This window comes from Calonectris borealis, unplaced genomic scaffold (genome assembly GCF_964195595.1).
Source record: "Calonectris borealis unplaced genomic scaffold, bCalBor7.hap1.2 HAP1_SCAFFOLD_156, whole genome shotgun sequence".
Classification (NCBI taxonomy): domain Eukaryota; kingdom Metazoa; phylum Chordata; class Aves; order Procellariiformes; family Procellariidae; genus Calonectris; species Calonectris borealis.
The window spans coordinates 55,030-68,597 of record NW_027441542.1 but is presented as its reverse complement, the minus strand read 5'-3'; the positions used below and the strand labels follow the sequence as shown (position 1 = coordinate 68,597).

Below are 13,568 nucleotides of genomic sequence, written 5' to 3'. Positions count from 1 at the left end.
ACCCCAGTAGCTGGCACTGGGATCCCCATTAGCCCCAGTAGCTGGTACTGGCATCCCCATTTGCTCCACTGGCTGGCACTGGGAACCCCATTCATCCCAGTAGCTGGCACTGGGATCCCCATTAACCCCAGTGGCTGGTACTGGGATCCCCATTCGCTCCAGTAGCTGGTACTGGGATCCCCATTAGCCCCAGTAGCTGGCACTGGGATCCCCATTAGCCCCAGTAGCTGCTACTGGGATCCCCATTTGCTCCACTAGGTGGCACTGGATCCCCATTCACCCCAGTAGCTGGCACTGGATCCCCATTCACCCCACTAGCTGGCACTGGGATCCCCATTAGCCCCAGTAGCTGGTACTGGCATCCCCATTTGCTCCACTAGCTGGCACTGGATCCCCATTCACCCCAGTAGCTGGCACTGGATCCCCATTCACCCCAGTAGCTGGCACTGGGATCCCCATTAGCCCCAGTAGCAGGCACCCTTTCCAGCAGTGTTCAGGATCTCCCTCCTGACTTACGACCCCACCAGTTGCAAAGTCCAAACTGGTCTTCCTGGGAGTGGCACCTGTAATTGCTTGTCAGTTAACGAGGCTGGGGCGGGTTGTTTCGTGTCACTGCTTTTGTTCGTGTTCCTCCCTTTCCTTCTCCCAACTCGTGCGAGGCCCTTAGCCGGGTCATTCAAAGAACAAACATCTCCGCGTGTCCCTACGCTGCTCGGTGCCTTCAGCAGCAAGGTCTCCCAGGCCTCTGTGATGTGTTGTGCTGCGTCTGGCAGGGACAGAGGTCATTTTCTCCAGAGAAGCTGCTACGGGGCGAGGGCTTGGATTTGTGCTGGAAACAGCGTTGGTCACACAGGGCTGTTTTCGTTCCTGCTGAGCAGGGCTTACAGACGGTCAAGACCTCTTCTGCTCCTCACCCCACCCCACCAGCGAGGAGGCTGGGGCTGCACAAGGAGCTGGGAGGGGACACGGCCGGGACAGCTGACCCCAGCTGACCAAGGGGACGTTCCAGACCATGAGACATCGTGCTCAGCATGTAAAGCTGGGGGAAGAAGGAGGAAAAGGGGACGTTCGGAGTGATGGGGGGCATATCGGTAGATCAGCTCACCTTATATTTGGGTGCCCTCTCATTTCAGAAGCAAAGCCTGAAGACAACTCAACTCACACCACGTACCAGGTCTCCACGGCTTGGAGGGAACGCCTGCGAGCCCCAGGGGCAAGCGTGCGAGGAGGAGAGCAGTGCCGATGCAGGTCAACAGTTGGCTGAGGAACTGGTGCTGGCAAGAGGGGTTTGGGCTCTACAACCACGGGACCCTGTATGCAGCTCAGGGTCTGCCTGGGAGAGACGGGATCCACCTCACCAGAGGGGCAAAGGAATCTTTGTCCGTAGGCTGGTTGACCTTGTAAGGGGGCTTTAAACGAAGGAGGAGAGGGAGAGAGCATCCAGCAGCCCAGTGAGGGAGCGACAGACAGGGTCGGTGAGCAAAGGGTCTGGGGTGATGTGACGGGAAGGGGTCACAAAGCCAACAAAACAGACCCTAAGCAGGTCACCTGCAGCACTTGTGTGTAAGCAGGGAAGCGCCAACAGGGCACCACGATGGGAAAACCCCCAAACCCTCTCCAGGCCCTCAACAGGCTGGGGGGCCTCTCTGAAGTGTCTGCACATTAATGCCCGGGTATGGGGAATAAACAGGAGGAGTTAGAGGTCTGCGTGCAGTTGCAGGGCTACGGTCTTGTTGGGGTCACGGAGACGTGGTGGGATGGCTCCCGAGGCTGGGGTCTTGCAATGGAGGGACGCAGGCTCTCGCGGTGTGGGGGCTCGGGAGGGAAAAGAGCACCGGCACAGCAGCATGGGGAGGAGAGAGCCTGGGCTTTGTCCTCAGGAGGTTCCCCAGGCCCTCGCTGGGTGAGCAGGGGCTGTGCTCTGCAGACCCCGCTCTGGCACAAGCAGACCTCTCCCGCAGGGATGGAGTGCCCACACTGCAGGAAAGGCGTTTCAGGGGCCAGTGCCACCGGGATGACGGCCTTGGACCGCCCCTCTGTATGTAAAGAACTGAGAAACCTCTACACCTTCTCGTTACTGGAACGCTTAGTGTCCCTGCTTCTTCTCGTGGAGCAGCTGAGGATTGAGTTCCCTGTAGGGAGGAGGGAAACCCCTTTGTCCATGAGCGTGGTGGGTTGACCCCGGTGGGCAGCTGAGCCCCACACAGCTTGGGGAATGGGGGAGGGAACGGGAAGGGTGAAAATGAGACAACTGGTGGGTCGAGACCAAGAGAGTTTAATAGGTAAAACGAAAGCTGCGTGCGCAACCAAAGCGAAATAAGGAATTCATTCCCTACTGCCCATCGGCAGACAGATGCTCAGCCCCCTCCAGGAAAGCAGGGCTCCATCACACGTAACGGTGGCTTGGGAAGACAAACACCCTAACTCCAGACATCCCCCTGCCTCCTTCTATCCCCCAGTTTTTATTGCTTGAGCGCAGTGTCCTAGGGTCTGGGATATCGCTTTGGTCAGCGGGGGTCAGCTGTCCCGGCTGGGTCCCCTCCCAACTTCTTGCCCACCCCCCGCCCACTCGCTGCTGGATGAGAAACAGAAAAGGTCTTGATGCTGTGCAGGCGCTGTTCAGCCACAGCTCAAACAGGGGGGTGTCAGCAGCACTGGTTCGGTCACCAATCCAAAACTCAGAACCCCACCGCCTGCTAGGAAGAACATTGACCCTCTCCCAGCCAAAACCAGTACGATGGGACACACACCTCCCGTGAACCCTCTACAGCCACCTCCTCCTCCAGAGACGGGTCAGGAAGGGGCACTTGGGGATCTTTTGGTCTGAAGAAAGGAAAGAGGGAGCAGCACTGAGAGGGCGTGCGCGAGCAGAGAGCACAGCAGCCCTGTGGGGAGAACTTCCTCACAGGTTCAAAGTGAGGAGAGCCTTGCTAAGGCCCAGGGTGGGAATAGCTACTCCGCAGAGGATGGCTAAGTGGAGGGGGGGGGAGTGAGCGAGCGGCTGCGTGGTGTTTAGTTGCTGGCTGGCGTTAAACCACGACAGGGGTTATAAAGGAAATCTTGGTAGTCTCCGAGTAGCAACTGCGATTCCCAAGTTAATCAGTATCAATGCTGCGGTCTCCATCATCCTCCGGGCCGCCCTCACCCGCTCAGCTCTCTCGTACTGGTCTTGCTCACCTGGCGACAGAGAAACAGAGGTGTTGCAAGGGCAGGAGCTGAGCGCACAAGCCCCCAAGAGTGCTCTTGTCCCCCTCCCTCAAGCTTGGCCCTCTACAGGCAGTGGCATTTCTCCAGCCCAGAAGTTACTTTGCAGCTCTGTCAGGTAGAGGTCTATCTGGCGGATGCACTTGGCCAGGGTTTCTCTGCTTTGGAGGAACTCCTGCAGGACAGCAGCAGCCTGAGGACCACAGGTAGAAGAGGAGTCAAGAGGAGAAACGGCAGCTGGGTGGAAATGGTTTCTTGGGGGAAGGGGATGGGACATGGAGCCTCTCCCCTTGAAGGGGAGCTGCTCTTGGTCCTACCTTCACCCCCTTGCCAGGCAGTTCCCAGTATTTCTCCACCAGTGCCTGTTGGTCTCCTTGGAAGAGCTGGTAGCCCCCTGACACGCTGTAGTCCCCATCAGCGATTCGTCTCTCCATGTCTTGGCAGAGGTCCCTGAGAGCAGCCTCGCACTTGTCACGGGACGCCTGCTCGTTGTCCCTGCAGAACTTCACCTTGAGTGCCTGTACCTGGCGCTGTCCGGAAAGATGCGGGGGGAAGGCATCAGCCCAGGCGGAGCTGCATCCACCGCTCTCATGCCGGGCACAAACCAAGCCAGGCCGACATGGAGGTTGGGTTCTCCGGTCTGTGGGGTAATCAGCCGGGAGGTGACCGATGGGGAGGGCGTTCTGTGCCCACGGACGTCTCTGGGCCAAGGGGCACGGGAGCAGAGAGCGTGAGAGGGCCCACGGGCTTCCCAAAACACAGGGGCAAGAACCACTCAGCAGGACAGGGGAAGCGTGGAAGGCTCCAGGCTTCCAGCCGGGGCAGAGACGCGTCTGGGCTGTGGCAGGAGAGGGGGCAGGGCTGAGCTCCGTCCCCATTGCAGCACAGCTTCGGAACCGCGGCAGGTTCGGGGACAACTGCCAGTCTGCAGCGCGTGAGAGCAGGCGTGGGCACCGAGGCCCCTCTGGAGAGGGCTCGGCAGCGTCCTCTGGCAGGGGGCAGGGAGACCCCTGCCCCCCAGGACCATGCTCTTTCCCCAAAGCTGAGGGGGTGATGGTGTCCCTGGGGAGCCCCGGCTGGGCTGGGGACCACCTACTTGGAGCTCTGCCCGGAAAGGGCGGATGCCATCTTCAAATGCCCGTGCCACGAACAGCTCCAGCGCCTCCCGCGCGCACTGGGCGTGCAGCCCCAGTAGCTCCTGAAGGGTCTCCGTCGGCAGCTGCGCCCGCTGCTCCATCAGATCCTGGTACAACGCCACAGCCGCTTTCACTGCCGCTGCGTTCTCAGCCTCTGCCAGGGCCAGCGCCGCACTCTGCAGACACGGCACTGCCCCGCTCCGGATGGCCTCCACGTAGGTCGCTGCCAGCTTCCCCAGCACTGCCAAGGAGGACCAGGCATGAGAGAGCTGCAGCCTGAGCCAAACGCAGGCTCCCCTTCGGCCCTGGGTCCTGCCGTATCCCTGCTGCCTCCCTGCCGGACTCTTCCGGAACTTCTTTTCCTGACTCTTTCCCACCCCGCCTGCAACGTGCGGGAGCCCCAAATCCAGAGGCAGGGACGGCAGCCGGCAGAAAAGCTCTCCCTTTCCCCACCTGCCCCTCCGGCTCTGCTCGTGGTCCTTCCCCAGGCACAGCCCCACCAGCTGCTGGCCACCCAGCCCTCTCGACAGCAGGACTCACGGCTCCCCGTTACGATGCGCCCGCCAGGGATGGCCTTGGCTGGAGACGTTTCCCAGACGTGGCTGCAGAGTTTCTCCACCTGCTGCTGGAACTCGGGGTTGATCCCATCGTCCGGAAGCTCCTCCAAGCGGACCAGGTCCCTCCTGCCGGCCGGCTGCTCAAAAACAAAGCACTTGCGAGCGGGAAAGAACCGGCGGATGCATTCCCGGAGCTCGTTGTAGCCTCGGGCCTCCGGGCTGCTGCCTGTGGGGAAGAGGAGACGGAGCAAGTCCACCGGGCTCGGGCTGTTGTTGAATTACACCGGAAGGCTGCTGTGTCCGGGGCTGAACGTCTCCGGCAGCACGGCACCGTTCCCTTACCGGCCTTTAACTCCAGGGCGTTCTCCAGGTATTCATCCTCAGTGATTTCCTTCCCATCCACCTCCAGCTGCAGTGTGAAATCCCGCACAGCCCAGACGAACGTCGGGAAGAAGCGGACAAGTTTTTCTGAATCCTCCAGTTCATCTTCACTCTTCTCGGCTGCTGCCTTCAACCTGACGTGCTCAGTCAGCTTCATCACATAGCTAGGGAGCTGGCTAAGGAAAGAGGGACCTCAGCTCTGAACGCAGGGGCATCGCCATCCTGCAACCGCTCAGCACTTCATGGGGAAGAGAGGAGACCCTGCGGGGACAGGGAACAGCCTGGAACCGCCAGAAGGAGGAGGGAGAAAAACCCTCAGCCCTGAGGTCCACGACGTGGCACTCCTCAGGACTCAGAGCACGTCACCGGGCACCACCAGAAGGTTCTGCAGCTGCTTGAGGAACTGGGATTTGTCAACCCCTAGCCCCCCACACAGGGAGAGGAGGCCATCCCTGGGGCCTCTGTCCCACCAAGGATACTGCAGCTGCTCCATGGCTTGCTGGTCAATGGTGCCTTTGCTGTTGTAGATCAGGGTGCTGGAGAGCAGGACGGATAGCACGAAGATCCATGTGTCGTTCTCGGTGTCGCCCTGCAACAACGACCCTTGGCGCTTATCAACAGGACTCCCTAAGCATGAGCAAAGCCCCAGATCCCCAGGCCCTGAATGCCCCCAACCCACGGGCCATGGCAAGATCAGGCTTTGGAGAGACCCGCCCCATGCCATCACCACGTCTTTCTGAAGCTGGGCTGATCCTCAGCTCCTAACTCCCAGGGTCCCAGAGACCTCTACCAAAGTGCTCCCTCAGCTCCTCATTCCCGCTCTGCTGCTCTTTTCTAGAAAAGCGGAGGAATTTGGCAACTTGTCTACCCCGACCTCCTTCCCCATGGCCTCTTCCCACCATAGGCGGTGGGAACACCTGCACTCTGGTCACCATGGCTGGGCCCTCAAGAGCTCCCACAAAGTGCTGGGAACGCCCAAATGGAGCTTCTGCTTCCTCCACACCTTCTCCACGTCGCCCAGCCCTTCGGTGTCCAGCAGCACCAGGGTGCGTCCAGGCTGGCAGGGGTGAGGCACACACCACATCCAGATACCTTTGGTGTGGGGCTGCACGCTGGAGCCCAGGGAGAAACCTGTGGGGAGGACGCAAGGGCGGTAACTGCAGAGTGGGCAAACCCGGGTACCTTGGCCATGCAGGGCCGGGACCTCCCTCACCTTTCCTCTGGCCAGCCAGCCTGTTCATGAGGTAGGACTTGCCCGTGCGGTACGGCCCCGTGATGGCCACCACCACCACCGGCTGGGTGACCTCCGAGAGCACCTGCAGGGCCTCCTGCCGCACCACCAGCCCCTTCGTCCGCGTGTTCTCGATGAGGCAGACAGGCGCCGGCACGTGGATTTCGGACGCCATGGCTGGCAGCAAACGCAGCCTGCAAAGGAGACGGAGAGACGGGCTGGTTAGCAAGGTGGGGACACCCCCCAGTCCCAGCAGGGACAGTCGTTAGCATCCTGCTTCCTTTTTCCAAGCAAATCGCGCTTTGCACCAAACTCCTTCCACCGCGCCTCCTCTTTTGGCCCCTCGCAAGCGCTGCTGTGAAGACAACGGTGACGCTCCCAAGAGGTGCACAGCCCCTTCCCCTTGGCCTTGCAACAGGAACAGCTCAGATTCTGACAGCCCAGTGGGAAAGTGGGAGTCCTCTGCAGTGTGTCCTCAACACCCGCTGGAAGTTTGCTGGGGGTGAACCATGCAAGAACGGGTGTGGGACATGGCAACGGCCTCCGGCAGGGCTGCGGGGCAAGAGGAATGACCGGAGAGCCGCAGCAGCGCTAAGGAAAGAGAGGTTGGGGGGTGAAATCGAAGCTTCGGGAGCTTCTTATTAATTTCTTCATTAATTTCTTATGCCCGACGCCATCAAACACCCTCTCACCCCCCCTGTGCCCCGCACAGGGACACGCTTGTGCTGCCCTCGCAAGGCTCCCCTCCCTCCTCGCCTCCTCCCGTGCGGTGGTGGGTGACCCCCTCCCCACACTCCAGTGCTCAGCGCCCGCCCCTCCTCGCCTTCTGCCCCGATGGGGAGACTGCCAGCGGCAGGGGGGCTCTCACCGAATCCGGACCCTTCCCCTGCACAGCCCCAGCCATCGCCCGGCCCCTGCCAGGGTCCGCTAAACCCCACGGACGTGGAGGCAGCACAACGGCTCCTGCCGTGCCCACAGCCAGGAGCTGCCCCACTGCAACCTCCCAGACACCCGGGGACTTGCTCCGGCAGCGAGGAGCTCCGACGGCACTGCCCGCTTCTGGGCTTGGAACCCTCTGGCGGGACCTCACAAGCCCTGCCCGCTTCCAGGAACAGCGAGGGGTCGCCCCTGGGGACAGGAGGCTGCCCCTCGTGCCACGGCGCTGCCAGCGCCGTGGGCAGGAGAGGAATGGTGAGGCCATAGGGTGCAAGCTCAGGCGAGTCCTAACTTGCACGCAGAGCCTCGGGGGTGAAGGCAGGCTCCAGCCACCCATTCCCCTTGCTCCATCCCAGAGCCCCAGCAGACCTTTGGACCTCTTCCTCCTCCCACCCGGCGGGGTCCCTGTCGCTGCCTGGGGTCAGGAGTCATTCCCAGCCCCAAAGCCCCGGGCTGCTCGCGTGGGGTGCGCAGGGGGGATTAGGGGAAGGGACTCACCGTCGTCTTCGTCACCCGCCCTGGGCTGCAACAGCTCTGCTGCAGCCGGGGTCCTGCCCTGCCGTTTATCCCGTGCCCTTGGCCGGCCCCTCTCCTCCTATTCCGGGAAACGAGGGTGTGTCAGAGAGCGAAAGTGAAAGTGGGGCTAGGAGGGAGCAGGAAACCCCATCGCTGGCCGGGCAGGAACCCCCCCAGGGGACTGCAGTCTGGGGTAGGTCCCGGCTGGAGCAGGGCAAGGGGGGGAGTGCGTTGCAATGTTAAACCCGATGGTCTGGTCCAAAGGGACCAGGGGTGGAGATTGTAATGGAAATACCCTTAAGTTGTTGTAAGCCAGGGTTTGAGTTGCATGTTACGGGGATGGCTATAGCAGGAACCACCCGAACCACCGGAGGAGAAGCCTCACAAGAAGCAGTGCCAGCGCAGCAGTCACCCGACCTGAGCTGGCTTTTGTCCCGATCCAATATCGGGGGAGGTTTCCATGTGATCCCAAGAGCGAGATGAAGACACAAACGAGGTGGGACACATGTCATTCCTCCCTTCCACCAGATCCCCAAACACTTGACTTCACTCAAGGGTGTTTGTGTTTTCTCAGGCGGAATCTTCAGTCCCAAACTTTCCAGGTGGGAAATTATATTATCTTGGGTTGTCTGAACCCTTTCTACCTCATCCCCTCCCACAAGAATATCATCAATGGGTTGGTAAATACTGACCCCCTTCTCTACCTGAACTCTTCCCAGCTCCTGTGCCAGCGCATGGGGGGCTAACGTGGGGGAGTGCCTATATCCCTGCGGGAGTCGGGTGAAAGTAAATTGCTGCCCTTCCCAAGTAAAAGCAAAGCGATCTTGGTCCTCAGGTTGTGGGTGGACCATCAAAAACATGTCCTTAACGTCCACTGTCGCCATGATCGGGTGGGCTCGTTCCTGGATTGTAGCTATAAGCTCAGCAATAGTCGGTACCGCGGCTGTCAACGGACCAGTGTTTGCATTAAGTCTGCGATAATCTACGGTCAGCCTCCACTTGCCATTGGGTTTTTGTACTGGCCACACCGGGGAATTAAAAGGGGAGTGGGCCGGAACCACAATGCCCCGTTCTTTTAAATCCTCTATCACAGGCGTTCTTCCCTCTCTGGCCCCCAAGGGTATGGGGTAAGGCTTAACATTCGTAAGCTTTGAAGGGGGAAGTGGCGGCGCGGCTTGTAGCAGCCGAATGTCTATTGTGGGAGAGCCAAACGACCACTGTCTGCCTTTATTATCAGTCCAGGTTCTCCCTATCAGAACATCAAGTCCCAGGAGGTTGAGTGGGAATTCTCCCACAACCATTTCCACCGTGGTGGCAATACCTTCTCCCAGCAATCGTAGGTTGACTGTTGCTAACGCCTGTGGCTGAACATTGCCAAATGCGTCTGCTACAAACAGCCTCTGTTTAGAAAATTTAACCCCACAGTTAGGAGCATCCTTTGTTTTGATAGCTGAAATTTGAGCCCCAGTATCTACTAAAACTGTGACCGGGATTTGTTTTGGCCCCACAAAGCTTGTAATTAGTAAGTCACCCCGGCCATTTCCAGTGAGCCATCTGATATATAACCAACCTTCGCCCCCCGGCTCACCATTGGAGGGCGAAGGATCGAGTTTTCCGCCGAAAATCGGGGGACATTTGTTTCTGATAAGTCAATTAAAGAAGGTGCACTCGGGGTGGTATTTTTAGAACCCGTGTCTTTATCTGCCGATTTATCGGGCCATTCAGACACCAGTTTTTCTAACTTGTCAGTTGGCAATCCATCCATTAAGTCACGCGGGATCCCCTTTTGCCACCCCTTTGCCCACAGACTGCTGCGCTTCTTTGGGATGTCCCTCTCTCCAGGTGGTTTAGCGAGGGGTGTTTTTCCATCGCCCTCAGGGCGTGGAACCATTTTCACTTCAGCTCGCCTCAGGCCTCTAGAGTCTGTTTCAATGGCCGGAAGGTTTACAGGGCCATACTTGCGCCCGTCATTGATCAATTCTTGGGCGACCTCCCCCCAAGTCCACATCTTCCTATCCGGGGACCGGCAGTGCCGATCGGGTGTCAGTCCTTCTAAAGCAGCCGCAACTCTTCCGCTCTGAGGCACTGCCTGTATTTTCCCTGTAACTGTATACCCATCGGCTTTAAGGAATCGGGGAGTCCCCTCGTAAGGGGAGTCATTCGCTCAGGATCTACGGGCATCAGCATCGGGGACTCCTGCCTAGGCTCCAACTTCCGATCATACATCATCTGCAAGCAAGCTGCCTTCTGCACACTTTCCACCAACTGATCAACCGTGATTGCAAGGGGGTCCCCCCTCTCCAAGGGGTTCACACCCCCGCCCAATAGGTGCCTGCTGGGTTAAAGACCAAGGGGCGCGGTAATTCCCGGTAGTTAAAAATACTCCCGGTCCCCAATACCCCTCTGCCTCCTTTCACTTAACAAAATCTGATCCCCCCCAGATAACAATACTCTCCACACCCACTCCGTCTCCGACTCCCTAGGGGTTCGGCCAAAATCCTTTTTTAACTTTGCCAACTCGGGGGCAGTAGAGGGGACCTCCTTGGTTGTAACTTAGGGGAACTGATCCTGATCATCATCATAAATATACTCGGTCTTAACCAAGGGTTGCAGCGAGAGCGGTTCCAATTTCTCTACTTTTTCTCTCACTGCCTGCAAGTCGTTAAAAGGATAACCAGTTTCCGATCTTGGGGGTATTTCCTCGTGGGCAGTGCCCGCAAGGAGTTGCTCCTTAAGAGCAATCTGCAGATATTTCACCTGGTCTCTCTCTCCTTCAAGCTGTTCCTTTAATTCCGCCACTTGCCCCTGAAGGGACCGAACGAGGTTTTGGAGGGATTCAACAATTAGGGATTCCTCAACGCGACAACGTTCCCTCGCCTCCACAGCAGCGGCTGAACTGGCACCAAGAACAGCACAAACAATCGCTTTTCCTCTTCCAGATCTCACTCTCGCATCCTTTTGCAAAGCACTCGTCCGATCAACCACACTCTGCAAATTATATCAATTTCCCTGAGCCCAGTCCATTCCGGGCACAGAGGGTCGTGCATTATGTCTCTCCAAAAACTCAAACAGAACTTCTCTCCCCGAAGGGACAGTTTTAGTATCACTCATCTCTATACCAAGCGGGGAAGCGGTCGTCTCAGGAAGGAAGTGCACAAGTTTCGAACACCAACCCGCCCCCCTCCACCCTCCCGAGAGGTTTCGCGTATTTGCAGAACAAAGCGGGGAAGCGGTCGTCTCAGGAAGGCAGCTCCTAAGTTACAAACACAGCCCCGCACCCCTGCCTCTCCTGAGAGGTCTCACGTAAAACAGTGCGGCACTCTCGGCTCGAGGGATCCTGTCAATTTAAATTCCTGATCCAATATCGGGGGAGGTTTCGATGTGATCCCAAGAGCGAGATGAAGACACAAACAGCAGCCTGGCCTGGTGCAGCACGTCCCTGCTCGCCACACGGGGGGTGGCCTCGATGATCTCTGAGGGTCCTGGCCGTTTGCCCACCCCCCGCCTGCTCGCTGCGGGGGGCAGAGGGGGAAAGAAGGCCCCGACCTTGTGCACGCACCGCTCAGCAGCAGCCAAAGCATTTGTGTGTTACCAACACCTTTCCAGCACCACGGGCTGGATGAAGACGGTTAACTCTGTCCCAGCCACGGGTGCTGTGCTGCGGTTCCCCCTTCCCTCTCGTATCCACCAGGTGGGTCCCTCACCTCCCCCCCCACCCCCCCAACATGACCCCCACGTCGCCCTGCCCCCCTTGGAGCACCCACTCACGTGCTTCCTCTTCTCCTCCACCCACGGACACGTCCCCGACACCCCGGCAGCCCTGCCGGGGCCCCTGCTGCTCTCCCACACGTGCGTCCCCCCAAAATGCCCCTCGTGGACGTGCCACCACCCCCACGAGCCTCTCCCCTGAGGGCCTGCCAAGAATTGCCCTGCTCGCCCCGAAGCCCCGGTGCCCCAGCACGCACACCCCCTCCCCGAGACCCCTCCTGCGGACACGCGCCGTGGTCCCCTCGCACCCACGGCCCTCGTGCCGCCCCCTCCCGAGGACGCGCACCGCTGACACGCGGGCATGCTCCTCAGCCTCCCCCCACGCACGCCCAGCCCCCATCTCCCACGGGCACCGCGCTGCCCCAGCATCCCCCCACGGACGTGCCCTGCACCCCATTTCCCTCACGGAGCCCTACCCCATCCCTCTTCCCCTCTCAAAGGGGTGCCGCGGCCCCCTTGAAAAGACATCCCCTCCCCCACGGTGCGCCCACCCTCCCCTTGCAGAAACACCACGTCCCCCTTCCCCTCCCCTCCCCCTCCTCCGCAGGTCCCCGTGCCCCTTTCTCGCACCCAGGGGCAGGAACCACCCCCTGACGCACGGGCACCCCGTCCCCGTTTCCCCCCGCTCTCCCATCGAGGTGCCCGCTCCCCAGTGCCCCCACACAAGGGTGCCCTCCCGCGCCCAGACCCCAGCCCTCTGACCCACCCCACGGCTCCCCTGCGCCATCTCCAGGCTCGCTGCCAGCACCCAGCACCGACACGCTCATCCCACAGGCACCCCCGCGCCCGGGTCCCCTCGGGTGGCCCTGTCACCCCGGGTAGCCCAGCCCGCGCCCAAGGAGCCCTCCTGGCCGGCCGGTCCAGCTCGGCGTTTGCTGGTCAGCGCACACCGGGATTGGGGCGGGCACGGACGTGTGCCCCCGCGCGCCAGCACCGGGACGTGGGCTGTCACCCGTGGTCCCGCTCCAGACACGGGCGCTGAGCCCCTCGCTCGCACCAGTCCCTCCCAGCAGCTGGTTTTTGGGTCACGCACCATGCCCACCCCAACGGCTGGGGGCCGAGACCCCCACCTGCCCCGGTAGCTGCACTGAGAACCCCCCGCTCACGCCAGTGGCTGGTACTGGGATCCCCATTCGCTCCAGTAGCTGGCACTGGGACTCCACTGGCTCCAGTAGCTGGCACTGGGATCCCCGTTCACCCCAGTGGCTGGTACTGGGATCCCCATTCACCCCAGTAGCTGGCACTGGATCCCCATTAGCCCCAGTAGCTGGCACTGGGATCCCCATTAGCCCCAGTAGCTGGTACTGGGATCCCCATTTGCTCCACTAGCTGGCACTGGATCCCCATTCAGCCCAGTAGCTGGCACTGGGATTCGCATTAGCCCCAGTAGCTGGCACTGGGATCCCCATTAGCCCCAGAAGCTGGTACTGGGATTCGCATTAGCCCCAGTAGCTGGTACCGGGATCCCCATTTGCTCCACTAGCTGGCACTGGATCCCCATTCACCCCAGTGGCTGGTACTGGGATCCCCATTCGCTCCAGTAGCTGGCACTGGATCCCCGTTCACCCCAGTGGCTGGTACTGGGATCCCCATTAGCCCCACTAGCTGGCACTGGGATCCCCATTCACCCCAGTAGCTGGCACTGGGACTCCACTGGCTCCAGTAGCTGGCACTGGGATCCCCATTCACCCCAGTAGCTGGCACTGGATCCCCATTCACCCCAGTAGCTGGCACTGGGATCCCCATTAGCTCCACTAGCTGGTACTGGGATCCCCATTCACCCCAGTAGCTGGCACTGGGATCCCCATTAACTCCACTAGTTGGCACTGGATCCCCATT

General features: G+C 60.1%; 1 protein-coding gene across 3 annotated transcripts; it reads right to left on the bottom strand.

Annotated features, from left to right (window-relative positions):
• Positions 1-2,259: 2,259 nt before the first annotated feature.
• On the bottom strand, positions 2,260-8,063 carry LOC142077112 (guanylate-binding protein 1-like). 3 transcript variants are annotated; one of them, XM_075139299.1, is made up of 10 exons: positions 7,944-8,062; positions 6,492-6,703; positions 6,282-6,409; positions 5,758-5,867; positions 5,240-5,442; positions 4,881-5,123; positions 4,301-4,581; positions 3,522-3,734; positions 3,307-3,397; positions 2,260-3,177 (listed from the first exon to the last, which is right to left on the bottom strand). In XM_075139299.1, the coding sequence occupies exons 2-10, from the start codon at positions 6,682-6,684 to the stop codon at positions 3,047-3,049; spliced, it is 1,593 nt and encodes a 530-aa protein (XP_074995400.1). In that variant the 5' UTR covers positions 6,685-6,703; positions 7,944-8,062; the 3' UTR covers positions 2,260-3,046. The 3 variants fall into 3 exon arrangements, with proteins under 3 accessions (XP_074995400.1, XP_074995403.1, XP_074995402.1); XM_075139301.1 differs by having other exon boundaries at positions 3,085-3,177; positions 3,307-3,441; positions 7,944-8,063; XM_075139302.1 differs by lacking the exons at positions 6,492-6,703; positions 7,944-8,062 and having other exon boundaries at positions 6,211-6,293.
• Between the last annotated feature and the right edge of the window lie 5,505 nt (positions 8,064-13,568).